The sequence below is a fragment of the Amphibalanus amphitrite genome, unplaced genomic scaffold, assembly GCF_019059575.1.
Source record: "Amphibalanus amphitrite isolate SeventyFive unplaced genomic scaffold, NRLGWU_Aamphi_draft 000000F_arrow, whole genome shotgun sequence".
Classification (NCBI taxonomy): domain Eukaryota; kingdom Metazoa; phylum Arthropoda; class Thecostraca; order Balanomorpha; family Balanidae; genus Amphibalanus; species Amphibalanus amphitrite.
Window position 1 is genome coordinate 1,394,311 of NW_024881498.1, and position 23,724 is coordinate 1,418,034.

At 50.3% G+C, this 23,724-nt stretch overlaps 1 protein-coding gene across 1 annotated transcript in view; it reads left to right on the forward strand.

Moving 5' to 3' along the window:
- The window catches only part of LOC122363169 (unconventional myosin IC-like), a 117,748-nt gene that overhangs the window by 74,978 nt on the left and 19,046 nt on the right, over nucleotides 1-23,724 (forward strand). Inside the window, exons 12-20 of the mRNA XM_043358819.1 lie at nucleotides 9,250-9,378; nucleotides 9,553-9,706; nucleotides 14,484-14,715; nucleotides 15,132-15,263; nucleotides 17,854-17,952; nucleotides 18,607-18,887; nucleotides 19,428-19,555; nucleotides 20,117-20,335; nucleotides 20,916-21,016. Of these exons, the coding sequence (XP_043214754.1) occupies nucleotides 9,250-9,378; nucleotides 9,553-9,706; nucleotides 14,484-14,715; nucleotides 15,132-15,263; nucleotides 17,854-17,952; nucleotides 18,607-18,887; nucleotides 19,428-19,555; nucleotides 20,117-20,335; nucleotides 20,916-21,016 (1,475 nt within the window). The remainder of the gene's footprint in view (nucleotides 1-9,249; nucleotides 9,379-9,552; nucleotides 9,707-14,483; nucleotides 14,716-15,131; nucleotides 15,264-17,853; nucleotides 17,953-18,606; nucleotides 18,888-19,427; nucleotides 19,556-20,116; nucleotides 20,336-20,915; nucleotides 21,017-23,724) is intronic.

A 23,724-nucleotide genomic window follows, 5' to 3' on the forward strand; every position in this document is an offset into this window, starting at 1 on the left:
CAGGAAATGACGTCAGAGTGACGTCATGTTCTGCCGTTTTCGACCCAAAAAAGGGTTTCGCGGGAAGAGCTGTCAGGCCTATAGCTTTGCAAATACAGAAAAACGATAAAGACATAAAAGCTGTAGAATCGACAGGGCTACAAAACTGCTATCTCGAATTTTTGAAATTTTTGGATTTTGACCCCCAAAAATCAAAAAATAGATTTTTTGATTATAATAGCCGAAAAATCCAAAAAGTTTTTTGAATTTCGAAAAAACCGGAATATATGTGATAGTCCTTACCGCCTTCTATCAACATACCAAATTTGAGATCGATACCTCTTTTTTGGCCAAGTTACAGCGAAAAAACTGTTCAAAGTTGATGACGTCAAATTTTCAAACTCAATTTTTTGCAATTCTAAACCTCGTAGCGCAAAACAAAGACCACCATTAGACTCCCCGTGACGAGCTGCATCGAATCAATACCCATTTTATGCAAAAATATCAACTTTGAAATTTGACCTTTTTTGACCTGACCTTGACCTGACCTCCACCAGAAAGTGGCCTAAGCCGTACCTGATAGTCTTATAACCAACACCATTGAGTTGGAAATGAAAAATTGGCCATAAAACATGCATCGCACAACCTTAGTACCTAGTTAGGTTCATGTGACCTGACCTGTGACCCTTGGTGACCTGACCTGTGACCTGACCTGGTAATGTCAGTGACCTCTTATAGCAATATATGTACTAGGCAACTGACGCCCTATCGCTGATTCCCGACAAAATGCGTTTTCTTCGGTGTTATAGCGCATTCCCTAGATGACCCGTGAACGGTGAAACATTTCATCTTTGACCTGACCTGTGACGTCATCGGTGACCCCGAGGTCAATGAAATTTGCTTTCCTTCGACAAATTTGACAGGCCTTTCGAACGCCGTTTGAATTTTGCGGATCCGTCCAGTAGTTTCGGAGATACGAGGGGGGGGGCAAAAAATAGCCCCCCCCCCCCACCAGGTCGCGTTATAAACAGACCCCACCAGGGCGCGGGTTAATGCCCATAGCCTGGCGTGGGGATGCGACACGACTGGCACTCGTGGTCGACTTTTAGAATCTTTTATCCGCGATGAGGCGCTGTGTATTTTAAATACAGGACAGCGCACCCATTTTACAACACCCTCCGGTCAAACATCGGCTCTGGACCTGAGCTTAGTCAGTCCGCGGCTAGCTCAGCTTTTTACCTGGTCCGTCCATGACGACCCACTCGGGAGCGACCACTTCCCAGTGTGGCTGGAGCACCAGGAGTCCCCAGTGTCAGGCAACCGTCCACCCAGGTGGAATGTTCGGAAGGCCGACTGGGGCGAATTCCAGGCCGCCGTAGAGGCCACAGTTTTATCCAGAGCCGACGCCTCTGTGATGTCTACAGAGGATTTTACATGTTTACTCATTGACTCCGCAAACGGGTGCATACCCAAGACGTCGAGTCAGCCTCGTCGTCCTCCGGTCCCGTGGTGGACCAAGGAATGCGGAGATGCGATTCGTGCCAGGAAGCGCGCTTTTAGAAAGTTTGACCGGAGCAGTACTACTGAGAACCTCATCGCTTTTAAGAAAGCGCGGGCTTTTGCCCGTCGCGTTTTAAAAGAGGCAAAGGCTGTTTCATGGCGCACGTACGTGAGTTCCTTAAACCGTTTTACTCCTACGACCCAGATATGGGCACGCATGAAGCGCATTGAAGGCCGGTTCAGCTCTGTTCCGCTTCCGGTTTTAAGAGTGAACAACACGGACATATCCCACCCTTTAGACGTCGCAGAGACGATAGGCCGTGCACTCTATCAGCGCTGCCGAGGAGAGCCGTCCTCACGACCTGCACCAGCCGCCGTGGACTTCAGCACAGCTGAAAATTTGGTGTACAACGAGCCTTTCTCTATGGCTGAGCTCACGTCTGCCATCAGCTCGTTGCGCAGCGTCTCAGAAGGTCCGGATGCTGTCCACAACGACATGCTCCGTCATCTCCCGGCGGTTGCCCTCGAGGCGCTGCTAGCAACTTTCAATTCGCTTTGGGAGACTGGCACTTTCCCTGAGACCTGGCGGGAAGCCACTATCATTCCTATCTTGAAGGCTGGCAAGTCGGGACATGACCCTCTCCACTATCGGCCCATCTCTCTCACATCATCGCTTTCAAAGCTGATGGAGAAGATGGTCAATGTGCGTCTTAGCTGGTTTCTGGAACATCACGGTGTTTTTACAAACGCCCAGTGCGGTTTTAGAAAGCACCGCAGCCCTGTTGACCACATTTTAGCCCTCGACACCGAGATACGCACCTGTTTTACTGAAAAGAAGCACCTTGGAGCACTGTTCTTTGATATTGAGGCGGCCTATGATACAGTGTTACGACACAGAATACTTTCCAAAGTACACAAGTACGGCATACGCGGCCGGATGGGCTTCTTTATCAAGAACTTTTTATCGGGTCGTCGGTTCAAAGTCCGAGTTGGCAGTAGTCTTTCGAGCAGTTTTACTCAAGAGAACGGAGTTCCCCAAGGCGGAGTTCTCAGTGTGGCGCTGTTCGCTGTGGCGATCAATGATATTGGCGACAAACTTGCACCATCCATCGGCAGATCGCTATTTGTCGATGATTTCGCGATCTGGTTTTCTGCCACGACCGCCCGTCACGTTGCCAGACAGTTGCAGCTCGCTGTAACCCGTCTAGAGAGGTGGAGCGACGACAACGGCCTACGTTTTTCAACAACGAAGACCGTCGCTATGCACTTTTGCCGCCGCCGCTGCGACGACTTAGCCTTGGGAATCAAGCTCCGTGGACAGGTGATTCCTACTCGGCCGGTGGCAAAGTTTCTTGGAATATTTTTTGACAGTCGTTTGACGTATAGAGAACATTTTAGAACGCTTCGGGAACGATGTTTTAAATCCCTGAACGTTTTAAAATGTGTCGCCCGCACATCTTATGGTGCGGACCGCAGGACGCTCCTTCTTTTATATCGGTCGATCGTCCGATCGAAACTGGATTACGCATGCTTTGTTTACAACTCTGCCAGCGAATCCAGTAAAAAGGCTCTTGACTCCGTGCACCACGCGGCGCTACGTGTTGCAACAGGTGCATTCCGCACGTCGCCCAAGAGCAGCCTCCTCGCCGAGGCACACGAACCGCCACTATCTCTCCGCCGTCAGATGCTGGGGATGAGGTACGCACTGAAACTCCGCCAGTTCCCAGGACATCCGACGTATCCGTACGTCTTTTCTCCTGATTTTAATGGTCTTGACAGAGTGCGACAATCGGTCTCCTTCGGATTGCGCATAAAAGAGCTCTTTTCTACAGTCAACATAGAGTTCCGTGAAGTGCGACGTACGTGGGGTACGCCCTCTCCGCCATGGAAATACGCTCCAGCGCAAGTAGACCTCACGCTCTCTGAGGTCAAGAAGGACGACCTGCCGCCATGTGTGCAACGAGCACGGGCATTGGAACACATTGCGTCATACGACGGTTTTATCTCGGTGTTTACAGACGGCTCGAAAACGGAGGACGGCGTCGGCTGCGCTTTCGTGGCTGGTCGCGACACGCGTACTTTTTCATTGCCTTCCTCTGCCTCCGTTTTCTCATCCGAGCTCGTTGCAATCGAGAAGGCGTTGTGTTTTATCGAGGTGTCTGACAACTTGTCTTACCTCATTTTATCGGATTCTCTCAGCAGCCTGCTGGCTATACGGAGGTTCAACCCAGACAATCCGATAGTCCAAGACATTTTATCTCGGCTCACGTCGGTGGAGCAGTCAGGCAAAACTATTAAGTTTTGCTGGATTCCAAGCCATGTGGGTATAACTGGCAATGAGCTCGCCGACGCGGCCGCGAGACGCGCGGCCGCGGCTCCATGCCTTCGGCGTTTGCCCCTGCCGGCTCGTGATTTTTACCCAGCCATCCAAACCTTCACGATGTCAAGCTGGCAGGCAGAGTGGCATCTCCAAGGATCTGGGAAGCTGCGGAGCGTGAAGCCTACCTTGGAGCCCTGGCAGTCTTGCTTCCAAAGCAACAGGCACCAGGAAGTGGCCCTCTGCAGATTACGTATTGGTCATACGTACGCGACTCATGGCTATCTCCTCCGTGGAGAGGAACAACCCACATGCAGTCGGTGTGCCGTGCCTCTCACTGTCTCTCACGTGCTTTTATCTTGTCCTCTCGCTGAACCGAACCGGACACGCTATCTCGGGCGCATCGCTCCGGATACCACTATCCGCCACCTTCTGGGTGACGACTCACCCTGGGTTTTATCCGGCAACATTTTCTCCTTTATCCGTTCGATCAACTTGCAAGCGATTTACTCGACCTGACATTAAATCCAACTAGTCCTCTCTAGTCCTTACATCTAGTCAGTTGTCTAGGACGACACTCTTGCGCTGCTTTATCTTACCTTGCTGTTTTATATCGAGTCTTTTACTTTTTAGTCTTCGTATCTAGAAGGTTCTCTCTTTTGACACACTTGTTTTATTAAAACGACGTTATGGGCGCAAAATGACCTAAGTAGTCGGCGCGCCCTAAAGCCCCAATTAACAAACAAACAAACAAGTCACCGCAACGTTCATTTAGATCAAAGGTCAGTAATCCTAAGGAAGTAGTTGCCATGACGCTGCGTTGTAATTAAGTTTGGGCCTCTTCTCACGAATATAAACCGACTCTGAGATTCTCCTATCTGCCTCATCTCTACAGACACACAGTATCCGAGCAGCTAACTTCTCATCGCTAATGTCCGCAGTCGGATGTTTGAGGTTCATGTGATCACCAAGTGGTGTGTCGGCGTCCCTCCTGATCCCGTTTCTGAGATGTTTCTGAGATGAACATCTCAGATTTCTTTTTCGATGAAATTTGGTAGATATTCGTTTTCGCTCTTTCTGAACCGAGCGACATCACTTTCATGCCAATTCATTAAAGGGACTATCCCACCTTCTAAAATGTTGTTAAAACCAGTTAAATTGTGCCCGACTTTATAGATTAGATGACGAGGAACACGGTTCTGGCATTTATTTTTCATTAAACATCTTAGGCTTCCCATATTCCAAACACAAACTTTCAAATATGTGACGTCACAGCCCAAAATTATCTCCTTCCCCAGGCCACATTACTGTCATAAAGCTGATTTTGTTTACTCTGTAGGCACCACAAAGTTCAGACCAAGTTTTAAGCGGTTTTTCAACGAACAAACCCATTTAAATCAGAATGACTAAACTAGGTGACGTCACACTAACGGTCGCTCCATGTTGAAGATAGGGCCTTGCACAAGGCCCATTTTCAAATGAAGGGAACGAATTTCTTTAACATCACGAGGCCGCGGGGGTTGCAACCTAGATAGATAGTGGTTTCTGAACCTCGCCGCAAACTTGGCTATCTCAACTCAAACCCCATGTTAACCCGCGCCCTGCTGGGGGTCCTGGATTTCCACGCCCTGCTGGGGGGGGGGGTGTTTGAACACCCCCCCTTGTAACTCGGCTCCTGGGCCACGTAGCGATACGCGGAAGGCGGCGTTCGAAAGAGCGTAAAAAATAATGACGAAATCACTTCGGTCAATTTTTTGGTCAGGTCAAAGGTCAGGTCACCAGAGGTCATTGAAGGCAAAATTTCGCCGATTTCCAGGTCAAATGTCGAAAATTTCCAAGAAGCCAACGCATAACTCGGGAACCAATAGAGGTACAGCGCCGCGGAAAAGCGCATTCGATAGCCCTATTAACGCCCTTTCTGAGTAATTCTCTCAGATTTGACCTAACGTCAACGGTTTTGCCTGCAGGGGGCAAAAACTGCAAAAATAGCCGATTTTTTTGAAAACAGTTTTTCTGCAATAACTTTTGACCCAAGCATTGTACGAGCTTACTTTTACCGGCATCGTGTTCCTCTCGTCAAGACGCATCGAATGAACTATAACTTGACCTTGAAAGGTCAACTTGAAAATTTGACCTCAGGTCAAGGTCATGACCTGACCGGAAAGGGTCATGTTGCATATCAGTCGATCCGTATCGTCGAGCTGAACACATCTAAGGCGTTTTCATCGCTCTAGCATGCCTCTATCAAAAGTTATTTGCGAAAAACTGTTAGATACCATTCGTGACCTAAGATGCCCTCAGGGCATAAACAAGGGTCACGGACACCATTTTCAAGTTCAGTGTGTCTAAACCACTTGTAATTCGGTGTTTGGGAGTGTTTATAACGTCTTTCATCCAAAAGAGGCGCATTTCAATTTTCTCCCATTGACTTATAATGGGGAGGTCGCAAAATTGACCTGACCTTAGGTCATCGATATCAAAATTCTGAGATATACATTTTGTACATGCTATTGCTCTTAGCAATCGCTGAAAGTTTCAAAGCGATCGGTCACTCGGTGTAGCTATGACAGACATTGAAAGTTTTTATGAGGTGAGGTCACTTCAAGTGACCTGGTGACCTGACCTTGAATGACCTTGGTCTGAAATTTTCACAACATGTGTAGAATTGATGTATGATAAGGTGTACCAAAAACGGCGGCGCTCCGCGCCGCCGTTTTTGAGATATTCGCGAAAAACCACAGGGGGGGTGTTCAAACACCCCCCCCCCCCAGCAGGGCGCGGGTTAAAGGTGGGATAGTCCCTTTAACTTTTTTGAAGGTGGGAGGGTTCCTTTTAGGCTGTCGCCAGGCGTAGAGTAGTAGTGACCCCCCCCCCCCAAAAAAAAAACAACCCGCGACCGTGCCCATTATTTAGGCCTTCAAATTTTGCATTGGGTAAGTTTTAAATTTGACATCTCAGGCGTACCTACTTATGACGTGATGCAGACCAGCTAGGTTACATGTTCCTTTGTCACTGAGCCTGACAAATTACTAAGCCATTTTGAAGCGATTTTGAATTCAAAAATCGATACCAAATTTGAATCCTAGTAGGTACATCACCAACCATACGTGTATACCCGAAAAACCTAAGAAAGAGCGGATTTAAAGTGCAAGCGCGTTTTATGCATGTGCCTTTTTACTGGCTCAGATAGGTATATCCGAAAATATTGCCCTCGCGGCTTTCCCCACAACTTTTCTCCGAACCATACATTCAAGTTATTGGAGCACGTGCCAAATGATCAGGCGCTTTGACCCGGGCCGGGACGGTGCTCGACTCATTAGCGTCGCCACGGGGGGGCAAGCGGGGCAGCTTGCCCCCCCAACCTCGGACCGGGCACCCCCTGAGATCGATACAGATCCGATGAGATTTTGGAGTCGGAAAAAAAATGGGGGGTACCTTTCTGAGAATGCCTGTGAGGTCAGACTCGGTTGGAGCCAGGGCTGCGGAGTCGGAGTCGGAGTCGGAGTCGGAGTCGGAGTCGGAGTCGGAGTCGGTCGGAGTCGACAGTTGTGACCGGAGTCGGAGTCGGAGTCGGAGTCGATTTTAGAAACCCGAGCCGGAGTCGGAGTCGGGGTCATCGAAAATCTGTCGACTCCGCAGCCCTGCTATAAGGTCTGCGGAGTCGGAGTCGGGAGTTGGAGTCGGTCGGAGTCGACAATTCTGCCCGGAGTCGGAGTCAGAGTCGGAGCTGGTTTTTGAAAGCCGGAGTCGGAGTCGGAATCGGAGTCGCCGAAAATACATCGACTCCGCAGCCCTGGTTGGAGCGTGCAGTTCAAACCAGAGTCAGAGGCGCAGTCTCCAAAATCTTTAGGACTCTGACTCCAGACTCGGAAATGTCAATGCTTTGATTCATTCCATGTTCCTAGTTGGTTCTTTATTACATTTTATAGCTGATTTTCAAAGTTTTGGAGTGTTGACACATAATTTTCCTTCAAAGCGTGACACGAAATCTTCGGGGCCTTTCTCAACTCTCGTCAAATGTCTGCGACAGGCTAAAGTACCGTTCAAGTGCCGCAGGGCTCATGAGCTCGCCTTTCACACAGGCTCCTAAGGAGTTCCACTGAGCTCTAAGAAGCTTTCAGAGGGCCCAAACCAGCCTCTGAGAGTCCCACTGATGTCCATGTTCTCTGAGGGCCCATACAGGGATCTTTGAGGACTTTATACATGCGTAACCGACAGACTTTCCTAACCCCAAGCCGGCATCTGAGGGGTCACAACTCGCATGTCCCTTTGAGGGCCGCGATAGTCGATACATGTTTCTTATGTCCCTACGTAGGGTCCTTAGGGATTCGACACAGACCCCGATAGTTCACACTGTTATAAGAGGGCTCCAGGCTCACCCTGGGCCTAGTCTGTTATCGCCCGCCGCCCACACTGGCTTCTGAGGGCCCCACCTTGGGCTCGAAAAGCCCTAAAGCGCCACATACACGTAAATATTTGGGGTGACCAACGCCGATCTCTGGGATCCTATGCAGGCTTCCGAGAGTCTATCTGACCCTGAGTGCCCTGAAATGGCCTGGAAGTCCCAAGCCTATCTGTAAGGGATCCCTTGCCGCTATGTCTAGTGTAACTTTTGGTTCCGTTTAACATTTTTGGTTCGCGTCCCTTCACACGAAAAACGAGAAACTTTTGTTCACACTCGGGTGAACAAAAAACTTCCTCTCACTGGAGCAAAGATATATTACTTCCGATTCACACTTCCGACATTCACTCTCCGCCGAATGCCCAGCTTAGCTACTATCGGCGGCTGGGATAAGCCCTATGCAATGCATTTCATGTAAAACCTCTGCATGCATGCATGAATGGAGGCATAGACTGGAGGTTTTAGCAGGGTGATTCGGTTAAATGGAGCGTTTTTCACCTTTTTTCTGGGTGATGATAGTGAGCGACGAGGGTCGACAGTGCATCGGCAACCGCAGCCACTGTAATTCTACCGGCCGTTTTTTGTCCAGAAATGTAAAAATTTCAAATTTTTCTGTAAAAAAATTACATGTCATAGCTAGAAGGAAAACTTTGTCACCATCGGATTCCTGGCACCATTGCGCGTCGAGTGATATGTAAAACGAGTGAGTAACGACTGGGGAAAGGCAGGATTTAACACAAAAGTTGATTTTGCCCCCCCAACCGAAAATCTCTGGCGACGCCTATGAGGCTCGACTGCTCGGTGCCAACCGCGCCTGGCCGGGGGGGGGGGGGTTGAAGATCCCCTTCTAACTCGGCTCCTGAGCCACCTAGCGGCACGCGGCAAGTGGCATTCGAAAATACTTCGAATGTAATGACAACATTACTTCAGTCATTGTTTAGGTCAGGGTAGGATCACCAGAGGTCATCAAAGGTAAAGTAAAATATTGCTGAGCATGGAAATCATATGACGAGCTATGGCTGATGTGAAATAATGACACCTCTCACCGCAGGAATTTCGTCTGAAGCACTACGCTGGTGACGTCACCTACAATGTGAAAACGTTCATGGACAAAAACAACGACCTGCTGTACCGTGACCTGAAGGACGCCATGGCTAAGAGTTCCAACAAGATCGTCCAGGTCAGACTCTCTCTGGCTGTTGTACATGTCTGGGCACTCCCTTGTGTCAGTTGTGCGTGCCTCCCCGAATGTAGCCTGTACACGGACCTGTAAATGACTTCTGTACCTGTGTGTGACGGTGTGTGACGGGCGGGTCCTCCCGTCTGACCAGTACCACTGCCTGTGTCCTTGCAGGATATTTTCCCCGCCTCTGAGCTGCAGGGCAAGAAGATGCCAGAGACGGTCAGCACCCAGTTCAAGAAGAGCCTGGACCAGCTGATGACCATCCTCATGTCCAAGGAGCCCTCCTACGTGCGCTGCATCAAGCCCAACGACGTCAAACAGTCGCGTGAGTGTCTCAGCAGCGCCAAGTCCCCGCAGCCCGCCCGGCCTACTCCACAGTCCGCCCGGCCTACCCCACAGTCCGCCCGGCCGCCCGGTCCGCCCCGCAGTCCGCCCCACAGTCCGCCCGGTCCGCCCCGCAGTCCGCCCGGCCCCGCAGTCCGCCCGGCCCGGCAGTCCGCCCGGCCCGGCAGTCCGCCCGGCCGCCCGGCCCGCCCGGCAGTCCGCCTGACCCACCTCAGGGCCGTCTTGTTTTGTTTTGGCCGTCCTAGCCCTCTTACCCCACTTTCCCCTAGGTAATAAGTGACGGTCGTCTGTTACCAGTCAAATATCCCTGGTTGATGGCGGCAGCCACTGGTCGCCAGTCATTATTTACCAGTCATTAGTCACCAGGCAAGGCAACGACTACCCGCGATAATCATTAATCTATTCTGCCCTCCAGTGTTTTCCAATCAGTGCAAACCCATGTGCAGCAGTGCTCATTGAATGCCTTCTAATAGCTTACCTCCCGACACGCCTGCCGGCTATGTAGTGGTAGTTGCCTCACGCACGGTATTATTATCAATGATATGTGCACCGCACGATAATGTGTTCAATGTTGGCGCCACGAGCCGCCACTGAATATTTCAGCGCCTAATGGATCTGTCTGTATGTATATGGCGTGTGTATAAGCACCCATGCATGACCAAATGTTGTCCCCAACGGCCGTGCGCCCGCGGGTATGAAACATATAACGTACGTCCAGGAAACATATGCCTCGCCAAACTTTAAGCCCAAGAGGCAAAAGCTTCGACTGCTTTTAGCCCTCGCGGGACCTGTTGGTTTTCTGCACACGCCCCACCGAGGGGGGGGGGGCGAGGATCGGTACGAACTACGAACCCCTCACCGTTTCGTCCCTAATGGAGCTAGGCTAGAGCCTCGCGGAAAAAACGAGCGTGTGCGCCGTTACGAGACGCAGCGGTTGGCACCCATTTTAAGGTCTCAGGTCAACTGGCGAACTATTAGGTCAGGTCAAGTGGCCCATGTCGCGAGTTCGGTTTTGATAAATAACTTTGCAAAAAACGGCCGCAGAGTCGCGATATTGGCATCATCGTGCTTGCCTCGCTCAGGTGCATCGAATGGTATATTTTGTGTTAGGGTGAGGTCAACTTAAGGTGTAGGTGTTGACCTCGGGTTAAGGTCAGGTCAGGTGCCTCAGGTCACGAAGCTGGTCGAAGGGGGTCATATCGCATATCATTCTATTCGGCAGTCTTCCTGGGTCTATTGGTGGATTTCGCGACTTTCTAGCTCAATTTAATCGGGAGATATTAACGAAAAACCCTTGTGACCCTAGTGACGTCATAAATGACTTCACGTAAGGTCAACAATGCGCAAGTGAAGCATCTGATCTTTCAAGAAATGCATGAAATCACGCTTCCATGTGCTTGCCATAGTTGAAAAACATTCCCGGTACCGAAATAACAGTTTCATATTCCCCCATTGACTTATAATGGTGAGGTCACACAACCGACCTAACCTCTTGTGAGCTTTAGGAAAAATCCGAGATATATCTACAAGCCGTGAGACCTCTGGAGGATACTACGTCCTGTAAGCTTCATCTCTATGTGAGAGTTGCTCTGGCACGTTGCGAAGTTGCGACAACTGAGGACCGTGCAGAGGTTCACTTATGACGTGAACCTCAGTGGTCAGTGACCTGACCTGACCTGAAAATGCGGTTGGTGTCACAAAATCCGACTTAAATCAAAGGTCAGGTATGCATAGTTTAGCTCTCTATCTCTGGCGTGTTCCGAGCTATCGCAAAAAGAAAAACTATGGGGCTGGCACTCGCCCCCCTCGGCCAGTGAGGGTTAGAATTATAGGGGCCATTTCTTAATTTTTCATCACTGCGATCTCGAAACTTCCAAAATATATAAAAATCTTGAGATTCTCAAACTCAAAATCGAAATTTGTTAGATTTTTTTGTTTTTAATTTGCAGTTCTCAGAAAAAATGAATACCTATATGGTTGAGCTCAGAGCTGGGCAAGTGCGTTCCTTTAGTGCGTTCCTGCGTTCTTCCGTACGTACGCACCGCCCTTTTTAGGAACGCAAGAACGCAGGAACGCAAAGTTTTTCGAAGGAACGCAAGTAAGAGGAACGCACCACCCGAAATTTTGAAGCGTTCCTGCGTTCTTGCGGAACCACCCGAAAAATTATATTGCTGCCAATGACCTCTGTGTCAAATGTTTGAATCTCGAGTACGTGTGTTTGCCGGTAGAGGCGCCACTTGTCGGTCGAATCGAGGAAGGCTTGCTTAGATTTAGTGGTGATGTTTACTATTCGATTCAGTTTCAGGCATTAAATGTATAAAGTAAATATGATAACTTTTACTAAGATACATCTTTTAACTTAACTATTGTTTTTAAGCAGGTCGTATTTTTTGTTGAAAACCCTACGGATGATATTGGTAAAACGTAGGGGAGAGCGGGGAGAGTTGTATCATGTCCAAGTTGTATCAGGGCGAATTGTGCCAAACTTATCCAATGGATGGCGCTCGTGACACGACCAGCCGACGAGGTTTTCCGGGCGCCATCTTTCCCTGTTCTGTCGTGTGGCTGGGTGGACGCGTCTCGAGGTGAGATTCGATTTTATGTTTTTTAATGTCATTCTAAAAAAATAAGTTGCAAGAAAATGTGTGTTTTGGGCATTTAGATGTGCACGAATTTGAAAGATCTCCGTAGCGGTGGTGAGGGTAGGTTCTAAGGCTGCGTGAGTGAAAATGGATTTCTCCAGCTGTCCGCTGTTTTTGAGCACGAGGATGTTTTTCCAAGATGGCGGCGAGGTACATGTTGTATCAGAGCCGGGTGGGGTATGTTGTAACATGTATATATGTATGTATGTATGGGTATGTTGCTTTTGATCGCGAAAGCTAAGCCCTGGCTCGCGTTTGTAGGTAGCTAGTCAATACTCGTTCCATTTCGGCACAATGTGTTGGCTTCTTTGCTCTTAACGGGCCACTTTTGCGTCTAGTCTGTTGATGTTTCGTTCGTTTCGATGTTTCGTTCGGATTGACCTAAGTTTGGTCTAATAAAAGTGAAGCCTTTGAGCATATATATTGTATTAACCCCATTTAATGTTGTTGTTATGTTCAAAACCAGTAGCAAGCACACTCCTTGAAACGTGAAATAGTGATACAAATTACCCCACCATGTGATACAACTCACCCAAGCCACGGGGCAAGTTGTATCAAAAACATTGCTCTATTCGGCAGACCGTAGAAGAAAAACTGGTAGAGGTGGCGGAAAAGTTACTTTGCACAAAAAAAGCAGAAGAATCAAGGAAGGAGATAGTATGGAAATAATGAGTTTATCACGGATAGTTACGAGGTTATGGGTCTCGGAGTAAAAACTGATACAACCCACCCCACTCTCCCCTATTTCAGATATTCGATTCGGAAAAGAGATGTCGAGTTGCTTTTCGGCCCCACGTCGCCATTCTGGGTATTCTGTGATCGATTCGCCCCGTGTTTGGTTGGGCCCGCGCCGCGTGGTTCGGCGGTATTTTTGAGGGAGGAACGCAGGAACGCAGGAACGCTAACGCACCGAACGAAAAAAAATTGAGGAACGCTATTCCAGGAACGCACTAACCGCGGCCGGAGGAACGCAGGAACGCTAACGCACTACCGAAAATCGAGGAACGCGCCCAGCTCTGGTTGAGCTAAACAGAGCTATGTTTCATTTCCTTTCCATATGCCAAATATCAACAGAATATCTCTAAAACTGCCAGAAATATAGCTATTTGAACTACTATCATAATATCGACTGTTCTTATGACGTCACATTATTTTCAACATTTGCACTTATAGTTAGTCTAGGGTGATGTTTACGATACTTATCCGTTTTCCCTGATACTATGTCAGTTTCAACACCGAGGATAACTCGAAGGCTGTGTTATTTGGTCACTCGGAGACCAAAACACAGATATGCGTTAGGCCCCATCCCTTGGGTTGGGCTCATCATTGAATGTACACAGTTCCCATCCCGTTTGGCGGCAATATACAAAAGTTTTTATTTGCCCTAAAACAATCTCTGGCCTTTGCTGCTACAGCCTACACTGACGTCGCATGACGTTCAATGATAGACCCAATCGAAAGGGTGGAGCACCGTGCTTTTCTATGGCATCAGTCCAATCGGCTGATAATCTAGCCTTCGAGTTATTCCCGGTTTCGTCGAATGAAAAAGGACGCCTACCACGCGGTCGGACGGGGGCTGTACGTATGGTACGTATGTACTTGTGCCGATGCTGGTGCTCCTGGGGCCCGTGTTCCGGCGGTCATGTTGTGCTGTCTGCCGTACTCGTACGGCCCGTGTTCCGGCGGTCACGTTGTGCTGTCTGCCGTACTCGTACGGCCCGTGTTCCGGCGGTCACGTTGTGCTGTCTGCCGTACTCGTACGGCCCGTGTTCCAGCGGTCATGTTGTGCTGTCTGCCGTACTCGTACGGCCCGTGTTCCAGCGGTCATGTTGTGCTGTCTGCCGTACTCGTACGGCCCGTGTTCCGGCGGTGATGTGCTGTCTGCCGTACTCGTACGGCCCGTGTTCCAGCGGTCATGTTGTGCTGTCTGCCGTACTCGTACGGCCCGTGTTCCGGCGGTCATGTTGTGCTGTCTGCCGTACTCGTACCGTACCGGAACACGGGCCGTGTTCCGGCGGTCATGTGCTGTCTGGCGTCCCGTATGTTGGTACTCGTGTTCCGACGCGAACACTGCGGTACCTGTGTACTGATGCCAGCCTGCCGCGGGTGCCGCAGACAAGCTGGACACGGAGGTCGTCAGCCACCAGGTCAAGTACCTGGGCCTGATGGAGAACCTGCGCGTGCGCCGCGCCGGCTTTGCGTTCCGGCGGCCGTTCGAGCCGTTCCTGCGGCGCTACAAGTCTCTCTGTCCCGACACCTGGCCCCGATACGACGGACCGGCGCGCGCCGGTGTACACACGCTGATGAAACACCTCGGCTTCGGCGACGACGACTACAGCATGGGCAAGTGAGTGTCCTTAACGACCCCCGGGCCGTGACGGCGCGGCCGCCAGCCACGCGGCCGTCATGCGTCAGGATAGAGTGCTCGGAGAACATCAAGCTCTACAGTGCGCAATAAATTGAAACATTGAAAAGCTGGGTACTGCGTCGTAAGTTTTACTGGCACATCTTGTATGTGGGCAATAGCATCATGTGAAGTCGTTACAGCCCTTGCACCACGAATTACGTTCTTACAACACTCCATTGCATCACGGATGAATCATATACCTACACAGAAGCTGGTACCAATGTATGCTCACCTTAGATAATTATTTTTTTCCTGAACAAAAGAGGGAGAGAGAGTAAAAGACATCAAAGTATAATGAACCATTATACCTAATATGCACATTGATTGACTTCTGCACCTTATGCATTGTTTTTCAGGACCAAGGTGTTTATTCGCCTGCCAAAGACTATTTTTGAAGTGGAGGATCGGTTCCAGGCGCGGAAACACGAGCTCGTGACGCTGATCACGAAGATCTGGAGGGGTCGGCGGCAGCGGCTCCAGTACCAAAAGTCAGTGCCCTGCTGACGAGCGGCGGCGCCGGGCGCCCTGGGCAGCTCGTCCCGCGCGGCTCGCTCCTACTGTACCCTTCGCATAACAACTTCGTTGGGAGCTGCTGATGCGTCTTATGTCCCGCCCGTCCCAACCTTCAACCATCTGTTAAAAGAACACAACAGTGGGCCACGAGTCCCCTGGTGGTGTCCGAATTGCATGTAGCGCCCAAAAAAGTCACCAGAAATAAGCTATACACTATTCAGCCAGTGAAACATCCTCCCAGACGAGTGTCTCTGTGTAATCCACCTTGCAGAAAAAGTGGCAAAATGATTAAGCGCACTTTTGTGCATGACGCAAAGAAGCTGCTCTTCGTGAATGGTGAAGTCCTTACTTTCACGGTCAACAAAACGCAAGACTGGTGCTGTGCGAACCTGTTTTTCTTCAGAACATGCAAAGGCTGATGTGGGAAAAGCACAGACCTAAATTCGATTAAAAATATCCAGGTGCTCCTCAGGAGACCGTCTAAAAGCTGCAAGGAGCCACCAATACCGATTGCCTCACTGGACAGCTCCGTGGGGCAATCGGTCAGGACAGGAGACGTGGGCTGAGCTTTGGCCAGCAGCTCTTGACATGGTGTCAATCATGCCGGAACGCCTATGTCATGCATTGCAACTAGATAAGGATTAAGTAAAACATATAGTTTTATGTGGTTTCTATGTTTCCGCCGTTTTTTACATTGCTAGGAGACGAAAAAGTATGTTCACGTAATTACTGGTGACATGACCTGAAATTACTGAGACCTGAAACTTTCAGAGAAGGTGTCAAAAGAATGCCCCAGAGGATATGCCAAATTTGGTAGGAGCCGCCGATTTTACCCTATTTGCGAAAAACCTTACCGGGGGTTGCATCACCCGGGCCGGGCGAGCTGAATAGGTGGGCGAGGGTTAACCCGCGCCCTGCTGGGGGGGGGGGGGAGGGTTTGAACACCCCCTGTGTTTTTTCGCAAATATCAAAAAAAAAAAACGGTGGCGGCGGCCGTTTTTGGTACACCTTATCATACATTAATTTTACACATGTTGTGAAAATTTCAGCCTAAGGTCATTCAAGATCAGGTCACCAGGTCACTTGAAGTGACCTCACCTCATAAAAAAGTTTCAATGTCTGCCATAGCTACACCGAGTGACCGATCGCTTTGAAACTTTCAGCGATTACTAAGAGCAATAACATGTACAAAATGTATATCTCAGAATTTTGATATCGATGACCTAAGGTCAGGTCAATTTTGCGCCCTCCCCATTATAAGTCAATGGGAGAAAATTGAAATGCGTCTCTTTTGGACGAAAGACATTATAAACACTCCAAAACACTGCATTACGAGTGGTTTAGACACACTGAACACGAAAATGGTGTCCGTGACCCCTGTTTATGCCCCTGAGGTCATCTTAGGTCACGAATGGTATCTAACAGTTTTTCGCAAATAACTTTTGATAGAGGCATGCTAGAGCGATGAAAACGCCTTAGATGTGTTCAGCTCGACGATACGGATCGACTGATATGCAACATAACCCTTTCCGGTCAGGTCATGACCTTGACCTGAGGTCAAATTTTCAAGTTGACCTTTCAAGGTCAAGTTATTGTTCATTCGATGCGTCTTGACGAGAGGAACACGATGCCGGTAAAAGTAAGCTCGTACAAGGCTTGGGTCAAAAGTTATTGCAGAAAAACTCTTTCCGAAAAAATCGGCTATTTTTGCAGTTTTTGCCCCCTGCAGGCAAAACCGTTGACGTTAGGTCAAATCTGAGAGAATTGTTCAGAAAGCGCGTTAATAGGGCTATCGAATGTGCTTTTCCGCAGCGCTGTAGCTCTATTGGTTCCCGAGTTATGCGTTGGCTTCTTGGAAATTGTCGACACTCGACCTGGAAATCGGCGAAATTTTGCCTTCAATGACCTCTGGTAACCTGACCTTTGACCTGACCAAAAAATTGACCGAAGTGATTTCATCATTATTTTTGACGCTCTTTCGAACGCCGCCTTCCGCGTATCGCTGCGTGGCCCAGGAGCCGAGTTAGAAGGGGGGTGTTCAAACACCCCCGCCCCAGCAGGGCGTGGAATTCCAGGACCCCCAGCCGGGCGCGGGTTAAGAACAGTGGTGCCATTTTCAGAAAAGGTTGTCCAATATCCGTCCTATATCCAAAATCATGGCTTCTTTTGATCCAAAATGTGTCCAACGCATGTTTTGATTCCAAAGTCCGAAAACTTTCCGAAAGCTTGATAATGAAAATAGAAGTGTCAAGTGCTAGTTTCGGAAAGTGTTTGTCGAATTTTCGTCCCGAAATCAACTATCAATTTGTTTTAAATGCTCTTTTCAGTGATCCGAAATTGCCTGTTATCACCGTACTAGAAAAGTTGTCTTTTGTCGAGCACAAATGTTCAATAAAAATGTTTAGTGTGGTAAGTGATTTTCCGTATTTGTCCAAAGTCAGCTAGCTTCGTCCAACCGAATTCAGAATAGTCAGTGGACAAAATCGGGATTCCGATCGGTGCTTATAGTAGCGACCTATGCTCGGCTCATAGACTGAGCGCTACATGCTGTCGTCTCGTTGGCAGGCAGCGCGAGTGCGCGATCGTCGTTCAGAAGTACATCCGCCGACACCTGGCCATGAAAGACGCCGAAAAGCGCCGCTGGGCTGTCAGCGTGGTCAGACGGTAAGCGCCGCTGGGCTGTCAGCGTGGTCAGACGGTAAGCGCCGCTGGGCTGTCAGCGTGGTCAGACGGTAAGCGCCGCTGGGCTGTCAGCGTGGTCAGACGGTAAGCGCCGCTGGGCTGTCAGCGTGGTCAGACGGTAAGCGCCGCTGGGCAGTCAGCGTGGTCAGACGGTAAGCGCCGCTGGGCAGTCAGCGTGGTCAGACGGTAAGCGCCGCTGGGCTGTCAGCGTGGTCAGACGGTAAGCGCCGCTGGGCTGTCAGCGTGGTCAGACGGTAAGCGCCGCTGGGCTGTCAGCGTGGTCAGACGGTAAGCTCGGGCCCGGTTACATCCTGCCAGGTATGTATCAAACATATAAACATGCATGTACAATGTACATACTACATAGCACACATCCCGGCTAGGTAAATGGATGTTTTACAACAATAAGAGCAGCCCTCTGTTGTCGGAGCCTGTCCGTGATGTGGTGGCTAGTCGAAGATCTCGAATTGCCCGGAGAGCCGGTTACTATTTTTGGCATTATCGTAATCGTATCATGCCCTTTCCTATTGAATAGGACATATAATCGCGTACACATAATAACGTCTGGAAAACGTGCTGCACGCCACACCTACGTACGTGCGAACGGTCTCTGTTCACCGAGGGCCTGCTGGGCAGGTTCGTCACCGGGTTCATCACACGCAACGGTCCCGAGAACGACGTGAACCGGCGCTTCGTGCGCGTGGTGCGCCGCGAGTGGCTGAAGCGGCTGGCCGGCGCTCTGCCGCGCTCGGTGCTGGAGCGCACGTGGCCGCCGGCGCCGCCGCCTTGCCGCGAGGCCGACCGGCTGCTGCGTCCGCTGCACCTCCGGTGGCTGACGCGCCGCTACGTGCGACACCTGCCGCCAGACAGGAAGTACGCCCTCGAACAGAAGGTGCTGGCCGAGAAACTGTTCAAAGGTGAGCTCGGGAGGTGCGCGCTATCTGAGAACCTCGCTGTATTCCGTGTCGAGTTAGATGCAAAATGTTAATAAGAATGCATATACCAGTGAGACACCTGTTGGGGGCGACAGACGAGCGAGCGTTTGTGAGAGAGCGAGAGAGAGGGCCCCTAACGGTGTACCAAATTTTAGCGCAATGGGCCCCGTCGTGCTCGAGATAACGAGATAAGGCCCCGACTGACTTTTATCCGGCACCCTACTCATCGGTTCTTAGCGATGTTTGCTCGCTACAATGCTGCTTTGTCATGCAGGTTTTGTTTTATCGTTTATTTTAAGAGGCGCTCAGTATCTTGTTTAGGTGTTTTGTTTACTGCTGTCCAGGAACATTTTGCATATACTTGTAATTAATTTTGGGACATAATAACATTGAAATAATCCAATTTGCCCCAGTTATTTTGGCTTTCCATTGTGTAAATGTCGAGTAAATGTTGGTGCGCTGAGGTGTCGGCGCGCCGGCCCGCCGCGGCTGACGGGCCGCGCTGTGTCCGGTGGCCGGCAGGCAGGAAGGCCGGCTACCCGAAGACGGTGGCAGAGCCGTTCCGCACCAGCCGGCTCTCCGCCGAGCACGAGCCGCTCCGGCCGGCCGTGCTCGCCGCTGTCACCAAGGTCGACTCGAGCGAGGTCAAGGTGAGGTCAGCTGCCGGCACGAAGTTCAGCGAGGTCACAGCCAGCGCTGACGCGCGCATTTTAACCCGCAACAGAGGCGGCACGACATTGAGGTACAAGTCAGCAATACAAGAGGCATTCCAGTTGTTCCCCGCTGCCTTGGATCTTGACCTGGAATCACAAAATTTGCAGGGTGTGGTATCATCACAACGTGTAATGTTCATGAATTTGATAGCTTTGTATTCCTACATTTAAGACAAGCTGGCAGATTGCTGGACACTCGAATTTCTGCTCATCTCATCTCTGAAGACAGTAGTGTATGCTCGTTCAGCCCACCGTTCCGTCCACCCGACCCCTCCGGGCCCTGCCGCCCCTGCCGCCCCTCCCCGCCCCTACCGCCCCTGCCGCCGCTGACGGTCGCGCCGCCCCTCCCCGCCCCTGACAGTCGCGCCGCCCCTCCCCGCCCCTGCCGCCCCTCCTCACCCCTGCCGCCCCTCCCCGCCCCTGCCGCCCCTGCCCCATTCCTCGCCTCTGCCGCCGCTGCTCTGACGGTCGTCCCCCCCCCGCCGCCCCTGCCGCCAGTATGTGGCGCCGGTGACCAAGTACGATCGGCACGGCTACAAGCCGCGCGCACGCTGGATCGTGGCCACTAAGAGGGGCGTCTACGTACTGGACGTGCACGACAAGCCCAAGCTGAAGGACCGCTTCGCGCTGGAGAACGTGCAGCTGACGGTGACGGCAGAGAGTGACCAGCTGCTGCTGCTCAAGAAGGTGGCGCCCGACCAGAACGGCAAGGAAAAGGTGCGGGCACCGACCGGTGGCAGTAAGGTTCTGTGAGAGGGGAGGGAAGGTGACTGGTGGTCGAGAAAATTGCTCAGTCTATGGACACTGCCAACTGTTACCACGTGGGAGTCATTGAGCCCCGGCTCAGGGCGGGCGGGCGTGTCGTCCCTGAGCCCCGGCTCAGGGCGTGTCGTCAGTGAGCCCCGGCTCAGGGCGGGTGGGCGTGTCGTCCCTGAGCCCCGGCTCAGGGCGTGTCGTCAGTGAGCCCCGGCTCAGGGCGGGTGGGCGTGTCGTCACTGAGCCCCGGCTCAGGGCGTGTCGTCAGTGAGCCCCGGCTCAGGGCGGGTGGGCGTGTCGTCCCTGAGCCCCGGCTCAGGGCGTGTCGTCAGTGAGCCCCGGCTCAGGGCGGGTGGGCGTGTCGTCCCTGAGCCCCGGCTCAGGGCGTGTCGTCAGTGAGCCCCGGCTCAGGGCGGGTGGGCGTGTCGTCCCTGAGCCCCGGCTCAGGGCGGGTGGGCGTGTCGCGACTGACGGCGTCTGTTAGCCGCACCATCCGGCGCAGAACGAGTGGAGGAAGCTGATTGTGGTGCGGCCATTTCAGGGAGACCTGATCCTGATCTGTCCGCACGTGATTGAGCTGGTGACCAAGCTGGCCGAGATCAGCGCAGAGAAGGTGCCCATCGAGATCGTCAGCGAGAGCAGGTTAGCGGCCCGGCTGGTGGCGGGGCGAGGGTGGCTCTGCCGCCCACACTGCAGCACCCGCACATAACTACACATGTGGACTCGTACCGCAGCAATAGCCTGCATACCTTGCAGTTTCATCGCTGAGTTTTGAGGTCAATGTTTTAATTTACCGAGAACTGTGGTTAACCCGCGGCGTGCTAAGGAAGGCGGACATTTTTACGCCCTCCCCTCCCCACTAGTTTTTTTGCAAATATCTCAAACACGGCGGTGTGCAGCGCCGACTTTTTTGGCCTGTTCACACCTGTTCACACCTGTTCACACCTGTTCACACCTGTTCACACCTGTTCACACCTGTTCACACCTGTTCACACCTGTTCACACCTGTTCACACCTGTTCACACCTGTTCACACCTGTTCACACCTGTTCATACCTGTTCACACCTGTTCATACATCTTTTCTGCACGCGTAAAATTTCAGACTCGGGTCGTTCAGGGTCAGGTCACCAGGTTACGTCAAGTGACCTTGCTTCAGAAAAAAGTCCCAATGCTCGCTTTAGCTAGAACGACAAAACGATCGCTATGAAACTTTCGGCGATTGATAGAACTAGCAAGATGTATAAAATGCACTCGGAATTTTGAAATCTGTCACTGTGACCTCAGGTCAGGTCAGGTCGATTTTGCGTCCTCTTCATAAAAAGTCAATTGGAGAAAATTAAAATGCGCCTCTTTTGGACAAAGGTCGTTCTAAACATTCTTAACCCGCTCACCGACGGGGGTCCGCGCCAATTTAGAACCTACGGGGGGCGGATATCCACCCCACCATAGGCGGTAAACGGCATGGGGTACACACTACACAGTATGTACACATGAACAAGGTCTATAATTTTTACAAAGGTCATTTGCAGGTCAGAGGCTTGTTTTAGGTATTGGCGAAGTGTCATTTCTAATCTTCTTAATTTTTTTTTTTACCACACCACAGTAACATTTTTTTACTCAGTGTAGCCCGAAACGAATACAAATTAGGTACTAGGCTTGTTTCACTAAAAACTGGCAATTGCAGGTGTTTGAACTTACAATTCATCATAAGTATTTTTGCCAAACTATGTAAATCCGACTTCGCTCAACTTCACCACCAGCGACACTTCCGATCAGAAAACTTTGAAAAAAAAACTTGCTAACAATAAAATGTTTTTATGCATGAACTTTGATAAATTATCGAAATTGCATCTTTTATCAAATTATGTCCAGTTTTAAAGGGACCCTCCCACCTTCAAAAAAGTTAATGAATTGGCATGAAAGTGATGTCGCTCGGTCCAGAAAGAGCGAAAACGAAATGAATGAAGGCAACGAAAAACGGGCATTATGTTACCACCCTGTCGCGTTTTTTGCGTGTGAATAAAAAACCGCGGCGCGTAGCGTCGCGCCGCGTGGAGTAGCTTTCTGTACATCAATTATGGACAAGGTGTGAAATTTTTGACCCCAGGTCATGTCAGGTCAGGTCACCAGGTCAAGTTAGCTGACCAAGCCTAAAAAAGTTTGCAATCATGTCCAGCCTGCAGTGTTTGTCAGAGAGATTTCAAACTTGGTGGATTGTATGATGTTATGGGCGTCTATAATTTGTATATCTCAGATTTTTCATATCCATGACCTAGGGTCAGGCCAGTGGCGTGACCTTTCCATTACAAGTCAATGGAGAAAAACGAAAATGCCTCTAGATCCGTGTGTACGCATAGGAACAGTCCAAATATTTCGGAATCACAATGATTTGGACCACCCGTGACGACCAAGGTGTCTTTTTTTTGCCGATAGCCTCTAAAAAGGTCATCCGAGGTCATTTGAGGCTAAAAACAGATTTTTGTCAATAACTCTCGATTGAAAAGAGATAGAACGCTGGGGATGGCCTCATTGTGTTTCTCTTGCCGAGACGCATCGACTGATATGCAACATGACCTTTTCCGGTCAGGTCATGACCTTGACCTGAGGTCAACTTATAGTTCATTCGACGCGTCTCGGCGAGAGGAACACGATTCTGGCTATAGAGATGTCGTGGCTTTTTTAGTCATAAGTTATTGTCGAAAAACGCTTTTCGAAAAAACAGCTATTTTTGGAGTTTTTGCCCTCTGGAGGCTAAACCGTTGACCTGAGGTCATTTTTGATGATGACCTTATCAAAAGAAGAGCTCAAAAGCTATCGATTGCTTTTCCATGCGTTTTTCTAGCTATCATAGCTCCGGAGATAATGGCATGTTTTCTGAAAAATATGATGACAATTCGCAAATTTTGACCTTTGATGACCTCTGGTGACCCCAATATTGCTCTAAAATGAAAAATGACCGAAATACTTTCAAACGTACGCATTGAGAGCTATCGACTGCTTTTTTTACCGCGTCTTTGTACTCGTAGCCCTCTTAGTTTTTGAGTTGGAGGTGGGTGGTAACATATGCCCCCCCCCCCCCCACTAGGGCGAAGTTGGCTGAGACCGCCACTGGGGCGCGGGTTAAGGTTAGCACCACAGTTGACCTTTCCAAATAAAAATTGTGACCTTGACCTTGATTTTGACCTTTGCATGGTATCACTTCCGATGCATCCCGTCTTGATAGCTCAATGACTCGTCCTGTGCGATCAAGTTGAATCCATTCTTCACCAGCTGGGCACCAAGGCCAGTAATGCAAAAACCTGCTATTTTACCCTTGACTTTTTACCCTATCTTGGAAAACGCCAACGATA